The 23,962-nt window shown below is 36.6% G+C and overlaps 1 protein-coding gene and 1 long non-coding RNA gene across 2 annotated transcripts; one reads left to right on the forward strand and one right to left on the reverse strand.

Annotated features, from left to right (window-relative positions):
• Positions 1-1,276: 1,276 nt before the first annotated feature.
• Positions 1,277-18,380, reverse strand: CRLF2 (cytokine receptor like factor 2). The gene is made up of 8 exons (XM_033513783.1): positions 17,840-18,380; positions 12,086-12,197; positions 11,193-11,365; positions 9,867-10,006; positions 8,930-9,092; positions 5,962-6,076; positions 4,845-4,929; positions 1,277-3,634 (listed from the first exon to the last, which is right to left on the reverse strand). The coding sequence occupies exons 1-8, from the start codon at positions 17,955-17,957 to the stop codon at positions 3,362-3,364; spliced, it is 1,179 nt and encodes a 392-aa protein (XP_033369674.1). The 5' UTR covers positions 17,958-18,380; the 3' UTR covers positions 1,277-3,361.
• Positions 6,819-14,344, forward strand: LOC117244268. Its single transcript, XR_004497020.1, has 3 exons — positions 6,819-7,236; positions 9,946-12,233; positions 12,796-14,344. It is a non-coding gene; the product is annotated as an uncharacterized LOC117244268 (long non-coding RNA).
• Positions 18,381-23,962: the final 5,582 nt, after the last annotated feature.

Below are 23,962 nucleotides of genomic sequence, written 5' to 3' on the forward strand. Positions count from 1 at the left end.
AACAAAAACATAATTTCCTCCTACTCTACCTCTCACTGAAAATCAGACATTAAAAGCAAAGCAAACAACAGAGATGTTCAATCTATCAATGTAAATTGGCCTGGAACTGGTATAAGTAGCACATAAATTGCACAAGGGAGAAATATACAGTAGGTTTGTTCCACTGCTGAGAAAATACAGTTCAATTAGTCTGGACTACCACATGAACCCTTTCCCTTCCTTTGGGATATAATGAGGGAACAAGATGTGGCATCTGAGGGACTCTTGCCTTTGAAGAACATGACAAGTTTTGAATAAATAAGAATGAAGATGTGAAAGTTGCTGTGTAACCTTGTTCTCACTGTGGGAAACTAAGCAGGCCTTTTCCTACCTGGCAATTTAATTTGCTAATTTGTAGAGGTCTGCTCTGAGAGATGGAATGCATATTTGTGTGACCATGTGGGAAATGGGAAGGGAGAGGGGAGGGGACAGAAGAAAAATCGATGACAAAATGTGGGAAATGGCAGATGGAAAGGGGTGATTAGGGAAACCTCCAATACTCTCAAACAATGAGCATGGTTAATCTGGTCTGTGTCTTCTTCTACCATGTTTGGTAGAATCATCAACAGTGCCTGGGGGAAGACCATTAGTGTTCCTTAAATTGTGTTCTTCATTATTCTGCATACATTCTTGTGGAGTTTCTAAGTAGTGGAAGGCTTTTTTTATTTTTTAAGGGGGGTAGGGAGAATTTTGTTTTCAATGCCAATAATTGCCTAGGTTTTATTTATATCAGCATCTGCTGAACTGCAGTGATTCACTATATGAGCATTATTAGCTGACTAGAAAGCAAACAAATGCATTTCAGAAGGTGGTTTCATTGCCTTCCAGCTCTGCTTGAGGCTGGAAGTAAATAAACATGTTTGCCTAAAAAAGTATGCAGCTAGGTATTTACTGAGATGCCCCTGATGTATTTTTAAGCCATCTTAGTTTGACTAGGTGCCTTTTCCTTGAAACAAGGTCTGGAACAGAACATTGGTGAAGTAGATTATTTCAGGGATGCCTTCTACCAGTAAGCAAAAATACAAAGAAGCTTAAAACACTCTATTCCAACCTACAACAAGGAGCACGCTGCATTGTATTTTAAGTATAGCTTATTCTTAATGCTACCATACTGGGATATGCTTTTGAGCACTTTTTGACAGGTTTTTTCCTTAGAATTTCAGGGGACATTTTAAAAATAAATATTTGAGATATGCACGTGTTTTATTTGTTTTATTTCTAATATTTTATATATGTGTGGTTTCATATATGCACAAAAAAAATCCCTTTCTCTATATAAAATATAATACAAGATATAGCTTGTATTAAAAACTTACATTGTTGTAACATTTCAGGAAAGCTGCTTAAACAGAACAATTCAACATAATTTTCTCCTCTTTAGTTGTCACAGTAAAATTTCAGGAAAATTTATTAAATATTTTGAATTCAAACAGACAAGTCTGTCTGAAAAAATGGTTTAATTATAATTATATTTAATATAATTTAATTATAATAGCTAGCTTTGCAGGCAACCATATGATGTGGGTTAAGAGCAAGCAGCTAAGCAATGCATTCTGTGCTTCCCTCTTTACTCATAAAATCCTTACTGAAGCAGGTTCTTGTCTATTGTAATTCACTATCATTTCTTTGGTTCTTATGCAATAATGCCAATTTATATCATGTAAGAAGACCTGAGCTGAGATAGTTTCTGCTCATCAGATTTGACAGAGTTTGGATTAGCTTAAAGTTCAATGCATTCTTACATTGCTATTGAAACCTTTCAGAAAAAAATTCCAGAAATGTGCTATTTACAAAGACATCCTCCCATACTTGCACACAAGTCAAAATTGTTTTCAGGATTATGGGAAATCCTTTGCTAGCATGTTAATCTTGTTAGTGAACAGTCAAATCTGTGGAAATGTCCAAAAAAAAAAAAAAAAAGCTTGGGAAATGTGGCTAAACTGTCCTTTCAATTAAGTTTTTTTTTTTTAAATTAAGTTCCACTTACTGGCCAGAAAATTTCTGTATTTTTCCTTGTAAAACAAACTGGAACACCTAGACAAAGATTTTAACACTTAACAGACCATATTATTATTTACTATTCTTGAAAAGATCTGGAAATGAAGTTTTTAAAGCACTGAATTGAAACACTTATCACAAAAATTTTCTGATACATGCAATTTCCTATATGCACAATAAATTATAGTGTTTGCATAATGAAAGCATGAGATTGGCAAGGGTTTATCAGACAACTGATAATGCCATTTAGTGACTGACTGATATGCAGGCAAATAACTGTTGCTAATTCAGCATATAATCACACTATATCTGCTTACCCAGATAATAGACACTTCAAACAATTTTTTTTACAAAATTTGCTTTCAAATAGCATGCAACATAAGTGATATTGAGAAACTCAGAATACTCAAGATTTATTTTTTTTTCTCAAGTCTGATTGCTTAGTATATTGCATTTTAAATTTTAAATTAAACGTATTTTAAAAGACAGTCTGTTTAGAAAACTTTAGAATATTCTTCTAAAAGTATCTTTTAAACTTGTTAAGAAAAACAATACACTAGTATATGCAATATGAACAAGAAGTCCTAATTTGTGTCTACAGCTGCTGATTGCACTAAACCCCAGTTTGAAATAAATGCAACTCAGTTAAACATTAATACTGTTCAAAATGAACTTCATCTTTCTAAAATAAAGGCTGCAAGATGCTGACTATTCAAAGACTGTAAGATACAGAGGACTGTAAGATACGAAGGAAAGACTTGAAGCCCTCCTGTTCTGGAGGAAGCTGCCTAAACATCTGCAATCTAAAATATGATTCAATAATGTACATCCTCTCTCTTCTCTTCTTAGATGTGGGCCTTACTCCTTCTCTACAAAACCTTTTAGGTGTGCCATGAAATGCAAAGTTATGCAACAAAAGTCTCTTTACATGAGACAGCAAAATCTCTTTATTTTCTCTCTTCATTTTGGGAAGAACTATGGTATAGCTTGCCCTGCTCTCCACACTCCATAAGCAGAAGGACTTAATCTCAGTTCTGCTGACATATATTATGGAAGAGCTCCTGTGCTCTCCTGTCCATAGCAGGAAACTGGGGTTTAGGGATAAACCCCAATTAGAAGAACAAATCCTAATTATAAATTATCAGTTTTTTCAAACACTTGAGTCTGCCCAAGAGATCCTGTTGGGAAAGTACAGATCTGAAAACACAGCCAAGTGTCTTTCTTGATGCAAATCTTATCATGATGACTTTTTCTACTCAGTCACTCTCCCAAACTCATCAGGACTTTTATGGAATTTCCTAACACCTTCTGCATTATGCAGATTTTATACCATCACATACATGTCGTCATTCATTAAAATATGGAAGCCAGCAATAGGAGCTGCAGCGTTGGATGCCGGTATCAGGCAGGCAATCTCAGCTGCTTTGCCATCATTTTTTTCAGCTGCTCCTGAAAAAGGGAAGATTTTTTCCAAAGGTCCCTGTTTGTCACTGTTCTTCTCATCTTCTTGCTGGCTTTCTGCCTCAGTGATGGACTCTGGTTCTTCATATTCTAGCTTGGTTTGCAACACCACATGATCATTTTTGTCTAGCCATTCCTAGAAAAATTAAAGTGTTAATGTTGGCAGAGATGTTAAAAGATCTGTTACAAGAATCTTGGTTGTATAGATACCAATTACCAATTTTCCTTTCATACTGGTATCTTTCCAGGATAAGCCACAATGGAGAAGATGAAAAGGAAGCAATGTAGAGAAGCAGGACATAAAACAGCAGGACAGAAGAAAGAATGGCAAGAAAGCAGACAGGATTCCAGAACTGCATACAAACTCTTACTTATTTTTGAGACCACATAAAATACATTTTGTATTTAATCAGGGGCCTTAGAAAACCTTGGATGTGTAAAATATCTGGTGTTCCCTCTTCGATAGGCTCATGCTTTCTTTGACCCAAACCCTGAGTTAATTTAATCTAGTTTAGATGAAGATTTAGGCAATATAGCATACCTGTATTAATGCTTCAGTACTAATTTGAATTTGTATCTTTTTTCTTCACTTTGAGTTTAAAGCTATCTTTTATATAAAAAGTTTTCAGCTTGTCACTGAAAAATTATTACTGATTTTTGATATTCCATTTGGTTTGAAAATGTAAATATTTAACCTGTTTCCCATCTAGAGGAATCTTACTAACAGTTAAGGTAAACACTAGTGCAGCTAAAACAGAAAACTACACCACATAGGTGATATCAGGGACTCATAAGAAGCATTAAGAAAACAAAAGCCAAAACTGTAGTCTGTTGATTTGATAACCATTCCGTGTCTAAAAGTTTGTGAACATACACCTCTATGGCTAAGAGAGGATGATTCCTACTGTGACTGACACCTCCAAAGGTGTGAGTGCCATCACTGTGCCAGCACTCACACATTCAGAACTTCACAAAATAAAGGACAGGATCAGGTTGAAGCAAGCTCCCTGACCTGTCATTTGCAGGAAAGGAAGCAAACACCACAATGTCATTTCAATGGATATTGTGCCTCTCAACACCCTTAAATTCTTCTCCAGCTGTTTCTTGGTCTTTATAGCAAATGTCTTTTCACAATCCCAAAGCAGCACTGCACTGATTTTATGAGCTCTGCCATCTGCTCTGTGCATCCTCTTGGTGATGCTGCACAAAGGGAAGGGTTTTGGGGCTTTTATCTTATGCCGGAGACTGCTTGTGGTTATGTCTGTGCAGAGCAAGAATCAGTAGCTACTTTCAAATAATTCTCAACATTGTGGAGTTTACAGCCCTGCTAAGAAGGTGATTTTCACCTGCAAGTTTCCATTATGATCATTGAAGAGATCAGCAAATGGATATTTTGGGTCTGGTATAGCAGGCAGGACTGACATCTGAACCCTGCAACAACAAAAAAATACGAATTGATGCTTTGTTATAGCACAGTTATTTATACAAAAATCTCCCTCAGTACAGTTCTGTACTCACAAATATATCTCACATGACAGTACTCTGTTCTTGATATCTTTTAAATGTGTTTTAAAGTCAAAAAGCACTTATAACAGTCTGATAACACCATCAGGCTAAGAGAATTTTTTGATGAATTTCCACCCAGCCCCACTCTAGCAAAATGTAGACTGTACACAAACCTCCAGCTAGTCAGCATGTGCCATTGTGCTCAATGCAGTAGTCAGAGCTTGCATTCTCTGGTTACCTTCCACTAGGCAGGGATGGTGCTGTAGCAACCAGCTGTATTGGCTGACTTAGTGAACACAAATGTAAATGTGAACCATAGAAGTGCAGGAGAAAAAAACTCAATTTATGAACTAAAACGGTAAATAGAGCCACAAATACTTTCATCACTGAAAATATGTAATTTTTGGCACTGTTTTCCCACCAAAAAACCCAAAATCTGTGGCCTTTATGGATTTGTTTGTTGTTTGGTAGTTTTTTTTTGTTTTTATTAATTGTAAATTCTAAACATGAACAGCATTATTCAACTACCAATCTAAATACTAGACTGGTAGTCTAATAGTCTTATTAAAGCTGAATGCACTTGAGTTTACTTTATCCTACTGCAAACAAACATTTTGATTGATTAATGAAGGTTGAACAAAAGAATGTCCTTTCGGAAGAAGTACCTAGAAAAATTTGTTTCTCAGGATTTAACTAGAATTCTAAAGAAAGAGAAGAGACAGAATATTATCCTGAAACATTGTCTTTAACCAGAATTGCTTCAGTTTTACAAATTAAAGGCCTGGGTGTTTGGAAGGCCAGGATGTATTATTCTGTAATTAAGCTACTGACTTCTACATCTTCACCATGACTTCATTAATCTCACAAGAATTTTTATTGCTAAAAGGCTTCATCCAGAATGATAACTCTATTTTCATGACATGGCTATTTAGTAGTATCCAATAAAATTATATTTACCTCTGCCATTTACACAGAAGAATCAGGAGGATAAGCATCATTAAAAGTACTGCCAGTGAACAACTTAAAACAATTACTCTTTTTGACTGAGGAGTTACATCATCATCACACGAATCTAAGAATAATCAAAAAGAATATGTAAAAAATATTTTTTAACTGTGAATGTTCCTAATCTTGCTAAAATGTTGATTTTTTTTTTTTTTTAAAAAAAAAAACAGAAAATTTTTAAGGACAAATAAGACAAGTTTAATTGTTTAATTGAGACTGAAAAGAAAATCTCTGCTTCCCCAAATCTTGTAACAAAATAAAAATGTGCTTTTATCTATTTAAATTGACCTGGTACAGGACAACAGAGGGGGCTTACAGGCAGTGTAGATGCATTATGAATGAATCAAGTATTTCTCACCTTCATCACGCTGCATTGACAGTGATAAAGTGACTTTTTGCTAAGATCTGTCTTACATCTACCTACTTACAATCACTAAGGCTGCAAATTCAAGTTTACATGTAGCCCAAATGTCTTATCTCCCAAAAAAAACAAACAATCACAGCTGTTGGGTTGCATGAAATAGAAATGCTCCTGAGTCCTTCAGGGAGAAAAAGAAATCTAGAGACTGAATTAAAGTCTTTAGAGTTAAAACTTTTAGAGTTAAAATCTTTAGAGAAACTTAAATAAAAATAAAGCCATAAAAAAACTTAAATAAAGCCATAAGTATACAGTATAAGTTTTAGTTTTAAGTAAGTTTTAATATAGCTTAAATACCTTAAGTGCCTGTGTTAGTTAATGAAAAGCCTTATTACCCAGTTTAAAGTTCAGTGGTAATACCCTTCACAGATTCAACTTAGCTCTAGTCATAATGAAAATATAGTTTGCATTCTTAGAACAGATAAGATTACTCATGTAAGCAGATAATACCCTGTACATAAGATTTAAGTAAAGAGAACATTGTTTTCACATGTTAGAATTAAGTTCATATTGGTGTAAAAAATTTTGTTTTAGAAGTGTGTTTTTAGCTGATTAGATGATTTATGGATTTAATCCCCTGTATTGGAGATCAGAATCCATCCATCCATCCATCCATCCATCCATCCATCCACCCACCCACCCATCCATCAATCTATCAGACCGAGGAAGAACAGCAGCTCCATCATCACCAACTGCTTCTACAGCCCAGGACAACAGAGCTCCATGCTGAGAAGCTGCTGCCCCGAACACTGGGACCTTATACCAGAGAGCTGCTGCTCAGAACTCAGGACTTTATGCCAAAACTTTTGGTAAGGACTTAAACTTTCTATACTCTTTGCCTTTGAGACTGACACTTTTATACAATAAAAACCCTTCTAGCAACCATCAACTACTCATGTCTCTTTGAGACCTGGAAATATTCCTGTATTCCCCGTTGAAACTTGACACCCAGCAAACAAAGAGCCAGCAAATCACAAAAGTTGATACCCAGAAAGTAAGTAGTGGTAGGCTAACACCTAACATGCAAGTATATAAAATTAATGAATTTGTGCATTTTTCTGCATTCTCAGTGTTCTTCCTGCAGCTTTTGTAATGCAAAGTCAAATCTCTGCCTCCTACTACTGGCCTTCTGGTCTCCACAAAAAAATGCCAAATGTGTGGATGATTATACACACATTCATTCATAAACTGTCCTGCCTGTTCCACCTCCCTGCTCTCTTTAGCTGCCAGGAAGCCACAAGTAAAATTGTCTCTCCCCACTAAGTAAGGTCTTCAGAGTTTATGAAATTTCTTGAAGCTTTGTGTCTTCATCTGATTATAGATTTGGAGTCAATAACTCATTAAAATCCTGAAGGAAACTTTTCCCAGTGAAGGGTCTGTGTCAATGTCATTTCTGACCCAGGGGCACACAGAATGCCTTAAGCTGTCTCCTGTGTTGTCCTTCCTTGCAGGTACCTGCTGACAGCTTCTGGTCAAATGGTTCAGGCAAGGCTGATAAGTTGTTTGCTCTCAGAGGTGCAGAGGAAGACATTGTCATTATTTCTTAAGGGCATTTGCCAGCCACACCTAAGGATAAGCTTGCAGGCTCACAATTTGCATAGTGGAAGAGTCTTCACTGTGGCCATGAGTGCACATGGTGCAGGATTTCATCCCAGCTTTGTGTGCATAGATTGCCTTCAAGCGAGATTGTATTTCAAGTGAGCATTCAAGTGAGCCCATTGCATTTTAGAGAGCTCAGATCTTGTTACACTGGTCAACTGAGAGCTTCATAATTCTGATAAAGCCTCATGGGTGGTATTTTGTGCTTAGGTAATATAAATGTGCTGGTATAGTGTACAGTCTTTTTTTTTTTTTTTTCCTACAGAAAATTGTGAGTTTGGTTTTGATCTGCAGTAGGAATATTATTTACATTGATAATCTAATTAATGTCAGTCACCCTCAGTTAAATTCAATTGTCTCATAGGAAAGCACTGATGACAGTGGCATTGCTTCCCCTCGATCTCTTTTTCCCCATCCTCTTCGTTTTGATCAATCCAACACCCTTGAGCATCAGACTTCTGTGACCTGTGGTCCTGTAGTTCAACTGGATCTACTTGCAAAACAAACTGCCTTCAAAAATTTGACACCAGAGATTTTCTGAGTTCATCTTTGATATCCAAATGTCATATATGAGCATCCCCCTTCAACACCCACACCTACAGAGCCCCCATGCATCACATCACTGTCACTGGGGGATCCTCGATGCTATTATAACACAAATAATAACACTTTGCTGATTAGGACATGAACTGATAACTTCAGGGGCCATCAGAAACAAAGTGGACAGAGTTAAATTAAAGAGGCACAATTAAACATTCACATGAACTTTCTTTGATAACACGAGATAGAAAACAATAGTGCAACATTCATTTGCTACATGTCCTCAGCTTCTTTTGCAGTCACCCCTTCTTTTTTTTTGCATTTAGACTATTTTTATTTATAAATATATATAGTATCTGTTACCTAATAACGTGCCATTCATCCAGAATGTTTCAGCTTCCCAGTCACTGCTGTATTTGACTACATTGCAGTATGGTACAAGCCTCCTTAGTCTGACCCGGAAAGAGTAGCACTTCCTTGGATCAAAGCCTTGCTCTCCAACACTGCAGCACTTAGAAGTTCTGGACTGAGAAAGAAGTTTTATCATTGTTAATTCTGGTTTTCAAGACAGTGCTTCAAAGTGCTGCACTCAGTCATGATCACAGCTAGGACAAGGGATAGGCCAATGCAAAACCTCAGAACCAAATATTAACTTCTCTGAGTTTTGAGGAATTCTGTTTCTTGACTGACTTTTGACTATTCATATCCATTCCTTGTTGTATGGTATTGAGTTGAGGGTCCTAACAATCATTGTATAGTGCACTATGTTACAGTTGCATATTTACAATACACAAAGACACTCCAATCCACAAAATATTTACAAGTTAAATTTGAGAATAGAAAGGTTTAAGTTAGTGAAATAATAATAATATTTGGAAATACTTAACAGCTAATTTGAGTAGAAATAAAAATCCCATGTAATTTATTTTTTATATACTATTTCAATAGTTTTTTGGTTTTTTTTTTTTTTGTCTTTCTTCTTTTCACTAATCTGTTTTCTGTTTCTGTCTTTCCAAACTCCTCTATTCTGAATGTATGCTTTTCCCTTAGATTTCCCTCAGTTCTTAGGGAGCTGCCTTTAACTTGTAAATTATTTCTGGCCTGGCAGAGACCCAGGGTTCTAAAAATCTAGATGTTTTCTTCTAGAAGCTATATTTGAAAATATAGGTTGTGAGAAAATTTGGAAACAACTGTATTTTATATTCTATGGATATGCTACTTCCAGCTCCTTCTACTGTTGATTAAAAATGTGATGTCCAACTGCTTTCAGTGTTGATTAAAAATGTGACATACAACTCACTTGCCACTCTTTGTCAAACTTGCTTTTGTACTGAAGCTCAAGTCTCAAGCACCATGCATTTCTCTCTGGTTTATTACAGCTTACAGTAACAGTGTCCTCTTCCCAGAAGAAGGTCACATTTTCTGGTGGACTGGGCTTTACTAAGAAGAAGAGAAACAAATTTTGCTAAGGCATCCTAAAAAGCACTTTACATTTAAAATAATTTTTTCCTACCTTGGCTCAATATTTCAGTGAGTAGTAAGAGAAAAAGGTGGATTTTCTTCTTGGAGGTTCTGCTTTTGCAGCTGACCTCCCTATTAAACATCAAAATGGAGCATGACACCACAACACTGTTCACCATTTCAGATGCCACATTCAAAGACAGTAACTCATGTCAGGAACCTATTGCAGCTACTTAAAGAAAGGACTTTGGTCTCCTCACACTCCCTGCAATCCAGACAAAGAAACAAGCTTCCTCTTGGGAAATGAAGTGACAAATTCAGTTCTACAAAACCTCCAAGAGAGACTTTTACAGTTGCTGGGGGCTATGTGGGATATGGTGGGGTATCTGCAAAAGCCCTGGGCTATCTATGCACAGCTGAATCTGCCCCTCACTGTTTTCAGAGGGTCTGAAGACAACTCCATGGCTTGACCTACACAGCTGGTAAGTCTTCAGCAGTGTGAAATAAAGGGCTGAAAAGAGTGCTACCTGCTTTCTCAATCCTTCTAGTTGCCTTTTTGTATTATGAAAACTCTGCCTTCCTAATTTAAAGACTTCAGTCTGATCCTTGATATTTGTCCTTTGTTACCTAAGATTTTGAAATTAATTTTGTTATTGGTGGCTGTTTAATAATGAAAATTTGAGGACCATGCTGCAGTTTTCCATAATTTAACAGTTTTTGGTAAAATTAGGAGATACAAAAGTATTCTCAGTTTGATGCCTTGACAGGTTTGTGTTTAATCTCTTTTGCTAAAACATTATCATTAAATTTGAAATATGTTTTTCAGATAATTCTCCACTGTATATCTCTTGTGTGATTTCTATTAGAAAAAAATCCCTACTTTTAATGATGTGGGTATGTGAAATTCCAGAAGCTTATATATTTAGTATTTTCATTTGGATTTTGAAACTGTATTTTGGGACAAATCTGACTGTCTTATCTCATTTGATTGCAGCTGCACACAGCCTATGTAACTGCAGGGAACAAAAATCAGCATGAAATAACTGTAGTTTTGTTTTGACGTGCACACTACAGTAATAATATTTTATATGCCATATAACTGATTTCTTCTCTAACACAGAGAACTAGAAAATCTGCCAAAGTAGTCATGATTTTTCATACTTACTGTAAAAATCAGCTTTTAATTTTTTAAAAAAAAATTCTTCACTTCCGTTGCTGTTCCTGATAGAAATGGCAAGGGTAGGTCCTTCTGTCTTAAAAAGACATCCAGAATTATAATCTTGATCCAATAAATAGGTGGTACATGGCTTCCAAACTTTGTCCTTGCCTTCACTAAATCTGTAAATAAAATAATCTTGGTAAATGGAAAACTTAACAATTAAAACAATTAATTAATTTTTATACTGCTCTCTCTTTTTTATTTCTTTTTTTCATTTTTTCAAATGCTACACTGAGGAAAGTCTGAGCATGGTTTTTCTTGAAGTGACAAATTTCACAGTGGTGTGAGGGAATTAATCAGCCAAACTACCCAAATTCCAGCCTTGGGTTTTGATGCAGTCTGAAGTAATCAAGTTTCATTCTTGCTGTTGTTTTCCAATAAGAGTGACTTGCTCAAACAGATGCTCTCATGATCCTGTTTTCAGGACTGTACTGTGAAAAGTTCTTCCATGGATATGACCCAGAAATAAAAGAAAAGTACTATGATTGTCTTGAACTAAAATATTACACTTCTGCTAGTCAGTAATGATGGTAGTTAATAAGGAAAATATACACACCTATGTGGAAAAAACACTTTCAGTGGTGTAATTAGCCTTAACATTTAAGCACAATGATGGAAGAGGGACAAATCTTTCCTATCATGTCTGTTGTGACTGATTACTCACCAGGTTTATTGATTTGTACACTTCTGCAGGTTGTGAATATAAATAGGTTTAATGCTGGATATTAACAAATGTTAGAAGCATTTCTAGTTCACAGAAGACTCAAATGGACTTTAAGATTTCATTCTCCCTAAGTAAATGCTTTAACAAGAGAGGAATAGGCACTGACAATACTCACGTGTAAAAAAATGACACATTCTCATTATGGAAAAGCTCTCTTGTTGCCCATGTGATCTGCATCTTCTCATTGTTGAAGTTGATGATCGTGGTGTTGATGGCATTTTTCTCACCTGCTCAGGACATTTACGGAGAATACGATTTCAGGAGTGAGTATGAAAAGCATCCCTTGACATTATTAGGCAGTCAGTATTTCTAAGATATGTGTGCAATAGGCTCAGATGATCACAAAGTCAGAAGACATAAGAACATCCAAAATACAAGGAAATAAAGTAGAATAGCTTAGAGAAGTTTGAAATTAGAATTTCAAAATAATGAAATGAAGGCATGCACAGTGACATGAGAAAGAGATTTGGACACATGTGGTCCCGGGACCAAAAAGTGTAGAGTGGGCTCCATTGAGGCACTGAATAAGGCCTATACCTTGAGGACAACTTTCCCCAGAACACCTGCTGAGGAAAACTGTTTGGGAACTAACACTACAGGGAATGTCTGTGTAAACTCTCAGATGTTGGCTGTAAGAAACAAGGAACTAACACGGGAAATACAGACCAGTCAAGACCCAGAGGAACACAGAGCAGATCAGCACAAGTAGATGTATTGCATATTTGATGTCCATTCCACCCTAAATACAAGAACAACCATTTAATGTCCTTTGACTGCAAGCAGATATTATTTCCTCTCTGATCATCTCGTTACTGTTCTTGCTAGGGACAGAGGATTCCACAATCAGACACTGAAGATAAACCTGATATTGAAGAAATGGAGAAATTAAGAAAGCAGAAGGATTAGAAGTCTATTCTATATTTTAAAAAATTATTTATTTTGCATTCTATAAGATGTGAAATTGTGTTTACTTGAGTGAATAAAGAGGAAGAAAATATATCAGCAAGAAACAATTTGAAGGTAAAATTTTCAGACTTCTCTGTCCAGCTGTGAAGTGTCTAACACTAAAAATCTTTGTTGGAATATTCTTGTCTAGAAGGAGAATAGAAGATTTTAGCTTTGATTGCTGTGTGCATTTTATGCTCCTCTGGACTTTTGAAGGGGTTTGAAATTTTAAAATATTTCTTTATGAGCTATTTATCATATCCAGCCATTCTGATTACTTCATGGGAATCAAGAATAACTATTCTCATGGTTGCTATTTGTTGCTCTGTAATCAACATGAAGAATGTGAGACGTGGGTTCGAGTAAGAAATTTGCCTATTTTCACGCCTGTATCTGTGTTTTTGTGCTTTATGACTACTCTAATTAGAACATTTTTATGGAAGTGTTTTTGTACTGTAACACATAGTCTTGTCAAAACCATTCAAGGCAGTTATGACAAAAATCCAGGACACACTGGGCCTGTACCTTCAGGTTTCTGCTATGTGAGTCATGGAGCTGTGGAAAAAAGATTCTGCTCTTATTTATGAAAAGGACTTGAAACTACCTCCTCCATCTTTTACCTCATGCATGCAAGCTTGTTTTATATTGTTTTCTCAAACAGAAAATCTTGTTTACATGCTGAGGCAATAACCAGAAGTGAAAAATCTTAAAAAGTGTAATAAAGTGGAGTTTATCCAGCCAGTTCTACCTACCTCTGTTGCAAAAAAGTACCTACAAAGACTTCAAGCTCTTTGTAATTCCCTTCTGCAGGTCTAAGAGATGATCTTTTACTAAATCCACTAAGAAATAAGCAGGCAAAGTGCCTAATAGTGGATACTTGGTCTGTGATTACATTAGCATATTTTAATTTTTGTGGACTGCTTTAGCATGGTTGTGCTGTGCAGTACATAGTGTAAGTGAAATCCTTTACTTCTTGGACTTCGATTTTCTGTAAAATAAAATATAAAAGTAGTTTAATGTATATTTAATGTGTATTAAGTGTATAATTGCATGTTCTCCATTCTTATTTAAAACAGACATCATAAAAAATCCTGAGATATTTAAAATATATACTTCCTACTTTTGGATAATTAGTCTGATTGCCTGTATTTTCACTTTGAGAAACTGATCATGCTTCTAATGATCATGCCGCTAATGATCATGCTTCAATTATGAAAATAAGAGCAGGAAGAGTACTTGACTTCTTAATTACATATTTTCAAGGGTAATTAATTTCAAAATTAATTTCTGATGTTGTTTCTATGTGTACAATAGTTGGGAACAATGGCAGAAAGCAAAACACTCTTTGTAGGGCCTATTTTTCAATCTTCCACTAGCCCAGGCTGCTCAGAGCTCCATCCAACTTGGCCTCAAACAATTCCAAGGATGGGGCATCCACAGCTTCTTCGTGCAACCTGTTCCAATGCTTCACAACCCTCACAGTAAAGAATGTTTTCCTAATATCTAATCTAAATCTAATCTTTCATTTTAAAGCCATCGCCCCTTTTCCTGTTGCTGCAGCCCCTTACAGAATGTCTCTTTCCATCACAATTGATCTGAGGTCTTCAGTCAACTTGGTCACAAGGACTGTACAGGTACAGAAAAAAAGAAGAGGGAAAAAGAAGCTTATAACATAAATACAGAACACCGTAACAGAGGCAAGGAGAGGAAAAGCTTGTTTTAAATTTCTCAAAAAGGGAAAAACTGCAGTGCTAGGAGTTTCATCCCTCAAAGTTCAGGACATTAAAACAATATTATAATGCTTATTCTTTGTGAATTGATTTTATCTTACTGGGCAGTATCGACAATTTTTTTTCTTTTTTTGCAAATTATATTTCTGGGGAAATTTCTAGAATTAAGATGGATAGCACTGGTTCATTAATTGTGAGAGAGAGCACACAGAAGTTGCTTACCCAAAATTCTTTTACACATCTGACAATAAATGTGCTGACAAAATTTAGACTAATTTTGTCTCTCAAATAAGTTATCTATGCTTGGGAGTCTCCTTGAATCTGTGACTACATATCCTACAACCTGCCAGCAGAGAAGGAAAGATTTGGTAAAGTGTTAATTCAGAGGTGAAGACTAAATCTTGGGTTTGGCAATGAACATTTTTTGTATGGCAAAGAATATCAGTTTGACTCCATTCCTGCAGTGATTTATCCATGGACCTGAGTAGTTAACTTCAGCAGGATTGGTCAGATTGAATCAACTTAATATCATAAATCAATATGTCTAAATCAGAACCTTTTTCTGCAAAAAATCCCTACGTATTATGAATTAAAATGCTGGGATTTTAACATAAAAGTATAAACTCCAACAACTGTAGTTATTTATGTACTAAAATGGAAAGCAATATATTATTAAATTATTTAACAATAAATAGAAAGTTAATTGAAATGGAATAAAAATTATGATAAACCATCTGGTGGTATATACATATTCTTTCCAGTGTTCTAATTTTAAAGAATTTCATAAGAAATCAGCTTCAACATAATTAACTAGGTATGTAGGACAGAATCTTACCAATCTTTTATCATTAAAGACTTTGTTTTCAGAGCTTTAGTCAGAGAAATTTTCTTCTTTGCTTCCTAATTTCATGAGTTTTGAAGCCTTTTTGAATGTAGTTTGAGTTGTATTTTTTGTAAATGTAGAGTAGGTATTTGCATGTATCTTTTCAAATTATAACATGTATATTTTGTATAATTTAAATTTCAATATGAAGGCATGCATAACCTTAGTGAGTTTCTTTAAAGTTTAGATTAAACTGACACCAAGTCCTCTGGGGATATATACAGTTTATCTGAAATATGTTTTTTTTCTTTTTGATGATGTTTCCCTTGCCATCGACTGAAAAAATGTTTGGTTTTAAGTATAAACCTATATTTCTGCAGGCAGAATAATTTTGTATCTTCTGTTAGCGGAAAGAGAATAGAGGAGACCATTTCTCTCCCTCTGTTTTTGATGGAATTTTTTTGAATTCAGCTGTGACATCATAGATCATTCTCAGCTGATATGTCAGCTCTCCCACAGTAATTACAAATATTTAAAGTCTTCTAATTATGATCCTGGAGGCATACAATACACCAAAGCAACTCATTCATAAGTATTCTTTCTATTATAATAATGGATAGATGAAAAGGTCAAAAAAGGTTTTGAGTAGGCAGTCCCTGGGCTAAAAGAGAGTGGCACAACTTTCTGTCAGAGGATGTCAGAGGTCTACCCAGGTATGCAGCATACTGCAGGACACTGCAGGAGCAGTGCACGGGAACAAGAGTTTCAGGGAAAATTATCCAAGCCTACACCTTCCTTAAAACCAGACAGGTTATTACCAGAACTGGTAAAGTTCTGCACAAGACTTGAACCTCACCTAATTCTCCTCAGGACAGAGAAGAATGGAAAATACCACTATGGTGTGTGGAGAAAATAGTTCTACAGGGAAAAAAAAAAAATTCCTTGAGTAAAAAATTATGCAGATACAACCATGAGCAAGAATATGAGCAAGTTCTTTCCACTCCCATTCTATTTTTCAAAGTTTATTGCTGAGAAAAAATACTACTGAAAGAGAACATGTAAAAAGGTTAAATGTCATGGAACAAATTTTTAAAAAAAGAAAGAGAGAGACAGAATATCAATCTTCAAAGATAACAGAATGAAACATGTATATACTGGAACAGTTGCAACCTCATTGATGCATAACAAAGAAGAAAAGCCACTTTTGATTTCCTTTTACTGACGAAACCTGATAACTAACCACAGTACACTGTACAGGAACTACTGGAGAACAAGACCCAGATCTGAACCTATAGTCTTTATCTGCCCTTACTACTACTGGTGGATGAAGGACAGTTTCATTTTTTTAACAGGAGCAAATGTAGGCAGAAGTGCCATTTGTGCACAAGACTGCTGAATTGAACACATGGGCCAGAGAATGACTAGGAAACATCTTTTCAAGAAGACAAAGCAAGTGAAAGTTTTTCATAGACATTTTGAGACAAGGTATAATTCTTATAGCATAATTCTTAGAATCTACCACATAGAGTGCTTTGGGGTTTTTCTCAGAAAATCACTGATTATTGTCAGGCATCCCAACACTGCATAGAATAAGCATCACAACCCTAATTTTTGAATTTTGTTTCACAGAGACATGCCATCAGCAGTGCATGGCTATAGATGATTGCTGTCTCAGGGCAGGGAAGTCACCTTCCCTCACAGGACAGCCAGTGACTCACAGGGACAATTAACTCTGGGGAATCAGGTGGTGCAGCATTATCAAAAATCATATTTACTATATGTTTGACAGAACAGAGAGCTGACTTAGAGGTTGATAGAATGAGATCATCAAGAATTTATTCTTCCTTATAAAATGAATGTCAGGGAACTTGTGGGAAATTAATTAGAGTGAAGATTTTTGATGTAGGTGTTGAGCATTATGTTTGATTTCTCTAATGGCATTGCAGACAAATACCTAAAACAGACATTTCTTAGGCAGCCAAACAATTTTTCTTTAATAATTTTGCTGAGTAATAGTATTTTTATCTTGATGTTTTCTCAGGAGCAAAGTATTGCTGATCTTTTCCCACAGTGTTCATTCTTTCAGAGTACTAAGTGCAGAAGCCTTACCTTGAATGTGTTTTATCCTTCTTTGTTCAGTGAAGGCTAGTCTTTTTTGCAATCTACTCTGTTAGAAAACTTTCATGGAAATCTGTTATTGTTTGTTTTTTTAGGAGAACATTTTAATTTCTGCTGGATATTAATTTTTGTTTGGGTCAATCTTCTAATCAAAAAACCACTGAATATTGTAACACATGAGGTAGAAAATAAACAGAAATATTGCTAGCTGATATATCAATTTCTAAATAAATATATGGGAATTTGAACTTACCAGAAGATTGTGACTGAGAAGCCACAAAGTTGCTCAGTATGAAGATCATCAAATATGCTTGAAAGATGAGTCTCATGGTTAGAATGATACAACAGACTGTGAAGAGATGAATAATCATAATCTCTGGATTTACTCTTTGATCACTTTATACCAGATGCTGGAGGGAAGTGGAGGAAATGACTACAGCAAATAAAAAAATGGCTTATCTGTAGCTACAAACAAAACAGAAGTGCAGGGCCTTCTTTATACAATGTAAAAAAAAAAAAATTCTCAGAATATGAGTATATCTTTTTCCAGCTTTATCTTCTTACAGCTCTATCAATCAGAGGAGACCATAACCCTGCTGCAAATGAGGATGAGGTAGCTGTGCAGAGGTGTGACCACACAGAATCACAGAATCAATCACAGTCACAGAACAGGCAAGGCTGGAAGGGACCATAGTGGGTTGTCTGTTCTCATCTCCCTGCTCAGGCAGGCTCATCTCAGAGCACATGGCATAGGATTGTGTTCAGGTGATTCATGAATATCTCCAGTGAGATACACCCTTTCTGGACAATCTGTTCCAGTGCTCGGTCACCGTCACAGTAAAGTTCTTCCTCATATTCAGGTAGAATTTTCTGAGCATCAGTTTCTGCTCACTGCCTCTTGTCCTGTTGCTTGGCACCATCCCTTCAGATACTGACAGACATTGCTGAGGTCTCCTCTCAGCCATCTCTTCTCAAGGCAGAACAGGCCCAGCTCTCTCTGCCTTTCCTGTTGAGATGCTCCAGTCACCTTATCCTCTTTGTCACCCTCTGCTGGACCCTCTCCAGGAGATTAACATCTCTTGGGCTGGGGAGCCCAGAACTGCACACTCCAGGTGGGACCTCACCAGAGCTGAGCAGAGGGGCAGGATCACCTCCCTCGAGCTGCTGGCAACGCTCTTCCTTAGGCATCCCTGGACACCACTGGCCTTGGCCCCAAGGACACACTGCTGGTCAGAGACAGCTCGATGTCCACCAGGACCCCCAGGTCCTTCTCCTCAGAGCTGCTCCACAGCAGGTCAGCCCCAGCCTGTGCTGGTGCCCAGGGTTATTCCTCCCCAGGTACAGGACCCTGCAGTTGCCTTTGTTGAATGCCAGATAGTTCTCTGACCCTCTCTTCAAGCTGCCGAGGTCCTTCTGAAGGGCTGCACAGCCCTCTGGGGTATCGGCCACTCCTCCCGGCTTTGTGGCATCAGAAAACTTGTTGAGGAGATACTCTGCCCCTTCATCCAAGTCATTGACAAATTAGTTAAACAATATTTGGCCTAGTATTGAACCCTGGGGAACACCACTAGTGACAGGCCTCCAACCAGACCCTGCACTATTGATTATGACCCTCTGGGATCTGCCATTCACACAGTTCTCAATTAGATCATTTTTTCCTAGCTGGTCTTGAGCTTTTTCTGTGCTTGCATCAGAAAATGTACAGTAACCTTCTTCTCATGCAAGGGGCTCTCTTGGGCAGATGATCAAGTCAGTCACTGTGCATGTTAAGTGCCCTGGGCACACACATTATGCTGCCTGAAACCCTTGAACTACATTTTGCTGCAAATTTCTCAAGACTAGAAACTTGTCTGTCATTCCTGGTACTAGGTATGGATGGCTGGGAGTACACCTAGAAGTGATGCCATGAAGTTTTTTAGGCTTCTTTTCATTTCCCTTAGATCCCTACCTAAAATGTTCACTGTCCATTTTAACCCAGCAGCACTGTTTGTCCAATGAGACATTTTTCAGACATCATCAAAATCTGCGTGTCCCAAGAAGACCCATTAGGTCCCTGCATTGATCAAGTTCCTCCAGGGAGTCATTAATTCCTGGAACTAAAGTAACAAGCAACACAAAAGTTAAATACTAAACTAGGTCGTAGGCGAAAGTTAATGGAAAGCTAATGTCACTCATGGTTTCCACAGTCAGCATTGCAAAAGTCAGTGAGATAAACAAAGGCAAAGGTCCAAATTCCTCTGGTTCCTCAGCACATGACAACTTCCACATGTCCTCATTTAGGTTAAAAACACATTTTTCTTCCAAAAAAAATGAGTCTTATCTGTCTTTAGAGAAGATGTGAGTGTGATGGAGCCAAATTTGTCCCTTTTTGTTTTTCACCCAGGTAAAATACACCGGACTGCAGAGCTCCTAAGGTAGCTTATTGTTAGGAGAGAAGGGATAGAGGAAGATAACAAACAAAGAAAAGATATCTAAAATACCTTCTGGATTATAATAATTTTGATTTTGATACACTACATATAAAACAAGTTCGAATTCTCAAGCAAGAACACCACATTTTCACCTACCTTTTCCTTATACCATGTATGCTTGTACCACAAGTAATTATCCCTCCCATCAGCCTTGTCTTCTTTTTCATATACTGAGGTCAAACAAAAATAAGTTTAAAAAAAAAAATCTCTCTTTTTACTACTTTGGAACCCAGACTGAGGGCTGAGGTGCTGGGGAATAAAAATGGCATCTGGGTCAAGCAAACTGATGTATAAAGCTGTGGCATTGTTGAGCTATTTTTGCTACTGCTGAGAGAAATATCAGATTTAGCACTAGGGGGATGTAGGGCTTTGGCACCTCCCACCTCCCCCTCATGCAGGCAGATACTGGCCCAGAACCTGCCTTAGGTTTTGTTTACTGGAAGGCAGCTCTGATTACCTGATTTGATTTTTTTTCCTTGATCCTAGTCCATGAACTGAAAAGCTGCAATTGATACCATAAGATCTGTTCTGGATAACTTTTTCTGCCTGCCTGCAGGAGTGTGCTTGATTAACTTGCCCATGTCCTCTGGGTCATCACTCTCAAGAAGACAAGGACAGAGCATTGTCACAATGTGGCCCCTTTTTGTGGTCCACACGTAGTGCGGTGTTGGATTGTTTGGCCTGAGAAAACAAGATTCATCCTGCAACTTCATGCAGGAATAGGGAAAGCAAATGGTGAGGGTGAGCCAAAAAGTAGCAGCCAAGGCTTCTGATGCTGATTGCTGGAAGAGAAAATTCTTAGCAAGACACACAGAGGATGAGAACAATCCAAGTAATGTAAGCAAATTAAAATAAGCCCTTTTGACTTCACTTTTAATTTTGGATCAAACTGCACAAACAGATCTTGGCACTCTGCCAGTTCCTCTACCCACAGCAGCAGCTCTTGGGTGGCTGCATTTGCCAGCTGCAACTTTCAGCACCCTCACTAACTTTCATCAGTTTCCTTCCTCTCTTTTTATTCCCCTTTGTATAATTTCATGGGTGATGTTAAATGGGTCTTGGATCACCACATAGTTCAGCAAAGCAAATTGTCCCAGTTTAGTGTTTTTCTTCACTTATAGCCAAAACAACCAATAGTCTGTGAGTAATTTTCCTTTACTGTTACTTATTTATTCATGGCCTTGCTCACAGCCTACACATAAAGCCCTTAAAAATAGCAAGATTATCTCTTTTTGCAGAAATGACGCCTTTTAATTTTTAACATTAACAGGTTGTGATTTCAGTGCGCTTTGAGTGAGTGGGATAAAGGGAACAATGAACCATTTATATAAAATAGTGAACCCCATCACTCCATGACAAATAAGTTCAGTCAACTTGAGACAGTGCAGCCCATTGTTGTGACAGAAGAACCTGATTCCCTGTTTTAATATGCTGCAAAACGCATGTGTAAAGATCTCTACTGTATACTTTGAACACATCTTCTACCTATGGGAAAAGACTAGGAGAGCAATCTTCAAGTGTTCCTGGAATTTTTAAAATTCACACTCTTAAACAATGACTTCAAAAAAAGTCATTTTGTGGTCTGTCCTTGTATCATCATGGCTTGGCTTTTCATAGGTTTTTTTTTATGAATGACAGGAAGCAAGTGAAGGCAAAAAGCCAAGCAAAGATGACAGGCAGACTGCATGGACAAGCAAAGAGCTACTATCTAAAATCAGACATGAAATGGATTCCACACACAAAAGGTGGAATCTGGTTGATCTTTCAGGGACAGAGTTAGAGAAGTCAAGGCCAGGATGGAGTTGAATCTTTTAAGGGATGTGAAGGGCACCAAGAAACAACCCACAACTGTATAAAGAGTAAAAGGAGGATTAAGGAAGACACAGACCAGCTGCTGAATGAATCTCATGCTGTGCAGGGCCTTTGCCTACACAATGGAAGTTCTTCTCTTAGTTAATGTCTGGTACCAACATTGCTCCCATATAAATTTCAAATCCTTACCTAAAAGAATAAGCATGCTTGATAATTACAAAAAAAAAAAAAAAAAAAAAAAAAAGTATCAATAGAAATGTTCCATCAACAACCAAAAAATGTAGTCTTTAAAAAATAGACCAGAATAGAATAAAACAGAATAGAACAAAATATTTCGATTGGAAGGGATCTATCTAGTTAGAATGACCACTTCAGGGCCCACTAGAAATTACAACCTGGTATTAAGGGCATTGTCCAAATACCTCTCAAACACTGACAGGCTTGGGGCATTGACCAGCTCCTTATAAGAACAGTCTGTTAAGTGTTGGACTTCCCTCTCAGTAAAGAAATATTTCTCAATGTCAACTTTGAACTTAAAGCAAAAAAAACCAACAAAACCAACAAATAAACAAAATTAATCAAACAAAAACACCAATAAAAATAAGAAATGTGTTGGCTGAAGTTAAACATCTTTTGTATAAATAAGAAACAAGCAAGGACCTCTACAAAATTAATAATTGAATAGTTGAAGTTATATAGCACTGAAATATAATTGAAAAAAATTAATAAGTAATATAAAACTTTTTTTTTGGATGGGACTACCTGTTTCATTTAGAAAAAGTCTTTCGTTATTCCATTTAATGGCATATGTTCCTTTTCTTATTACATTGCTTTGTTAAATTTTATCCTTGTATGTATCCTGAAAAACGTTTGTAACAAGTAATATATTTTGTTCTTCAAGAATTGTGCTTTTGTTTTCTGGGGAAGAAAATAATGAAATTACAAGTTCAGGGATGCATCCTCAATTTTGAAAGTATTTTATATCAAATGGAAACCTGACAGTCATTTAATTTCAATTCTCTTTTCCCATCTATTTATGTCAATGTCACATGTTGTGTCCTTCAATTAAAAGTCAAAATGGCCAAAGTAAATTTTGCCATACGGTCTATAAAACAATCTGTAGAAGACAGAGTAGTTGTGTACAAGTAAATTTATGAAGACCTTTTGATTGCATAGTCCTTAAGACTATGTAAGATTAGGATTCTCATGATTTAATAGGCATGAATATACATTAATAATAAATAAGACCATATAAATACATAATTGCAGTATTACAGCCCTTAATGCTAGGAAAGATTAGAGGCCAAATATAGTTTCTGTGGGTTTCAGTTACTCTCCTTTGAAGAACTCTTCTGCTTCCATCTGCCATGATGGAGTACTTTGACCTATTTTTGAGATTTTCAATCCTCTGGCAGATTCCTTTTCAAAACACCCAATACATCTGCCCTTGGTCTTTCCTGGTAAAAGGTGGGGCTCCTGTCATCCTGGAACAATTGCATTGCAGGTGAGGGGCTTTATTCATGTTCCCTAAAATGGTAAATATGCTGAGAGGGATACAATGGGAACTGATAATGAACATACATATATGGGAAAAAGATCTGACTTGTTAAAGAATAAATAAGCTGTAATAGGCAGGAAACTATGGTGGATTACATGGGAAAAGATAACACCTAAATATTCATTTTGGAATACACTTCTGGAAGAAAACATATTTTACTAAAATCTAGGTACCTTTCCTACACCTAAAGAAAAAAGTAAAACAGGAGACAACAAGAAACTTCACACTAGTCACTGGTGTTTCCTTTACTAAAAAGAAAGAAAAAGTAATCCTTCTTTATCCCACCATAGAGTCCTCACTTGTTGAGTGCAGCGGGCAGGAGACCACATCAGGAATATGTCTGGGAATTATTTAATCTTTCTGAGTTTCAACTCCTTTGGAATACACCCGACAAAACATACAAAGTAAAGTGGGCAAACACCTCTTAGAAATCACAGCATGAATGGAGAAGATCTGATGGTTAAATAATTGTTTCAAAACTGGATCATAGCCTCTCCCATAAGTTACTTACCAACTGGGGCAGCACTATGGAAAT

This window comes from Parus major, chromosome 1 (genome assembly GCF_001522545.3).
Source record: "Parus major isolate Abel chromosome 1, Parus_major1.1, whole genome shotgun sequence".
NCBI classification, from domain to species: Eukaryota; Metazoa; Chordata; class Aves; order Passeriformes; family Paridae; genus Parus; species Parus major.

Coding starts and splice junctions, on each gene's coding strand:
- CRLF2 (XM_033513783.1), bottom strand. CDS start 17,957: ATGATTATTCATCTCTTCACAGTCTGTTGTATCATTCTAACCATGAGA. Junction 10,007..11,192: donor ATTAAAAGCTGATTTTTACA/GTAAGTATGAAA, acceptor TCTTCTTCTTAG/TAAAGCCCAGTCCACCAGAA. Junction 6,077..8,929: donor GATGAATGGCACGTTATTAG/GTAACAGATACT, acceptor GATTATTCTTAG/ATTCGTGTGATGATGATGTA.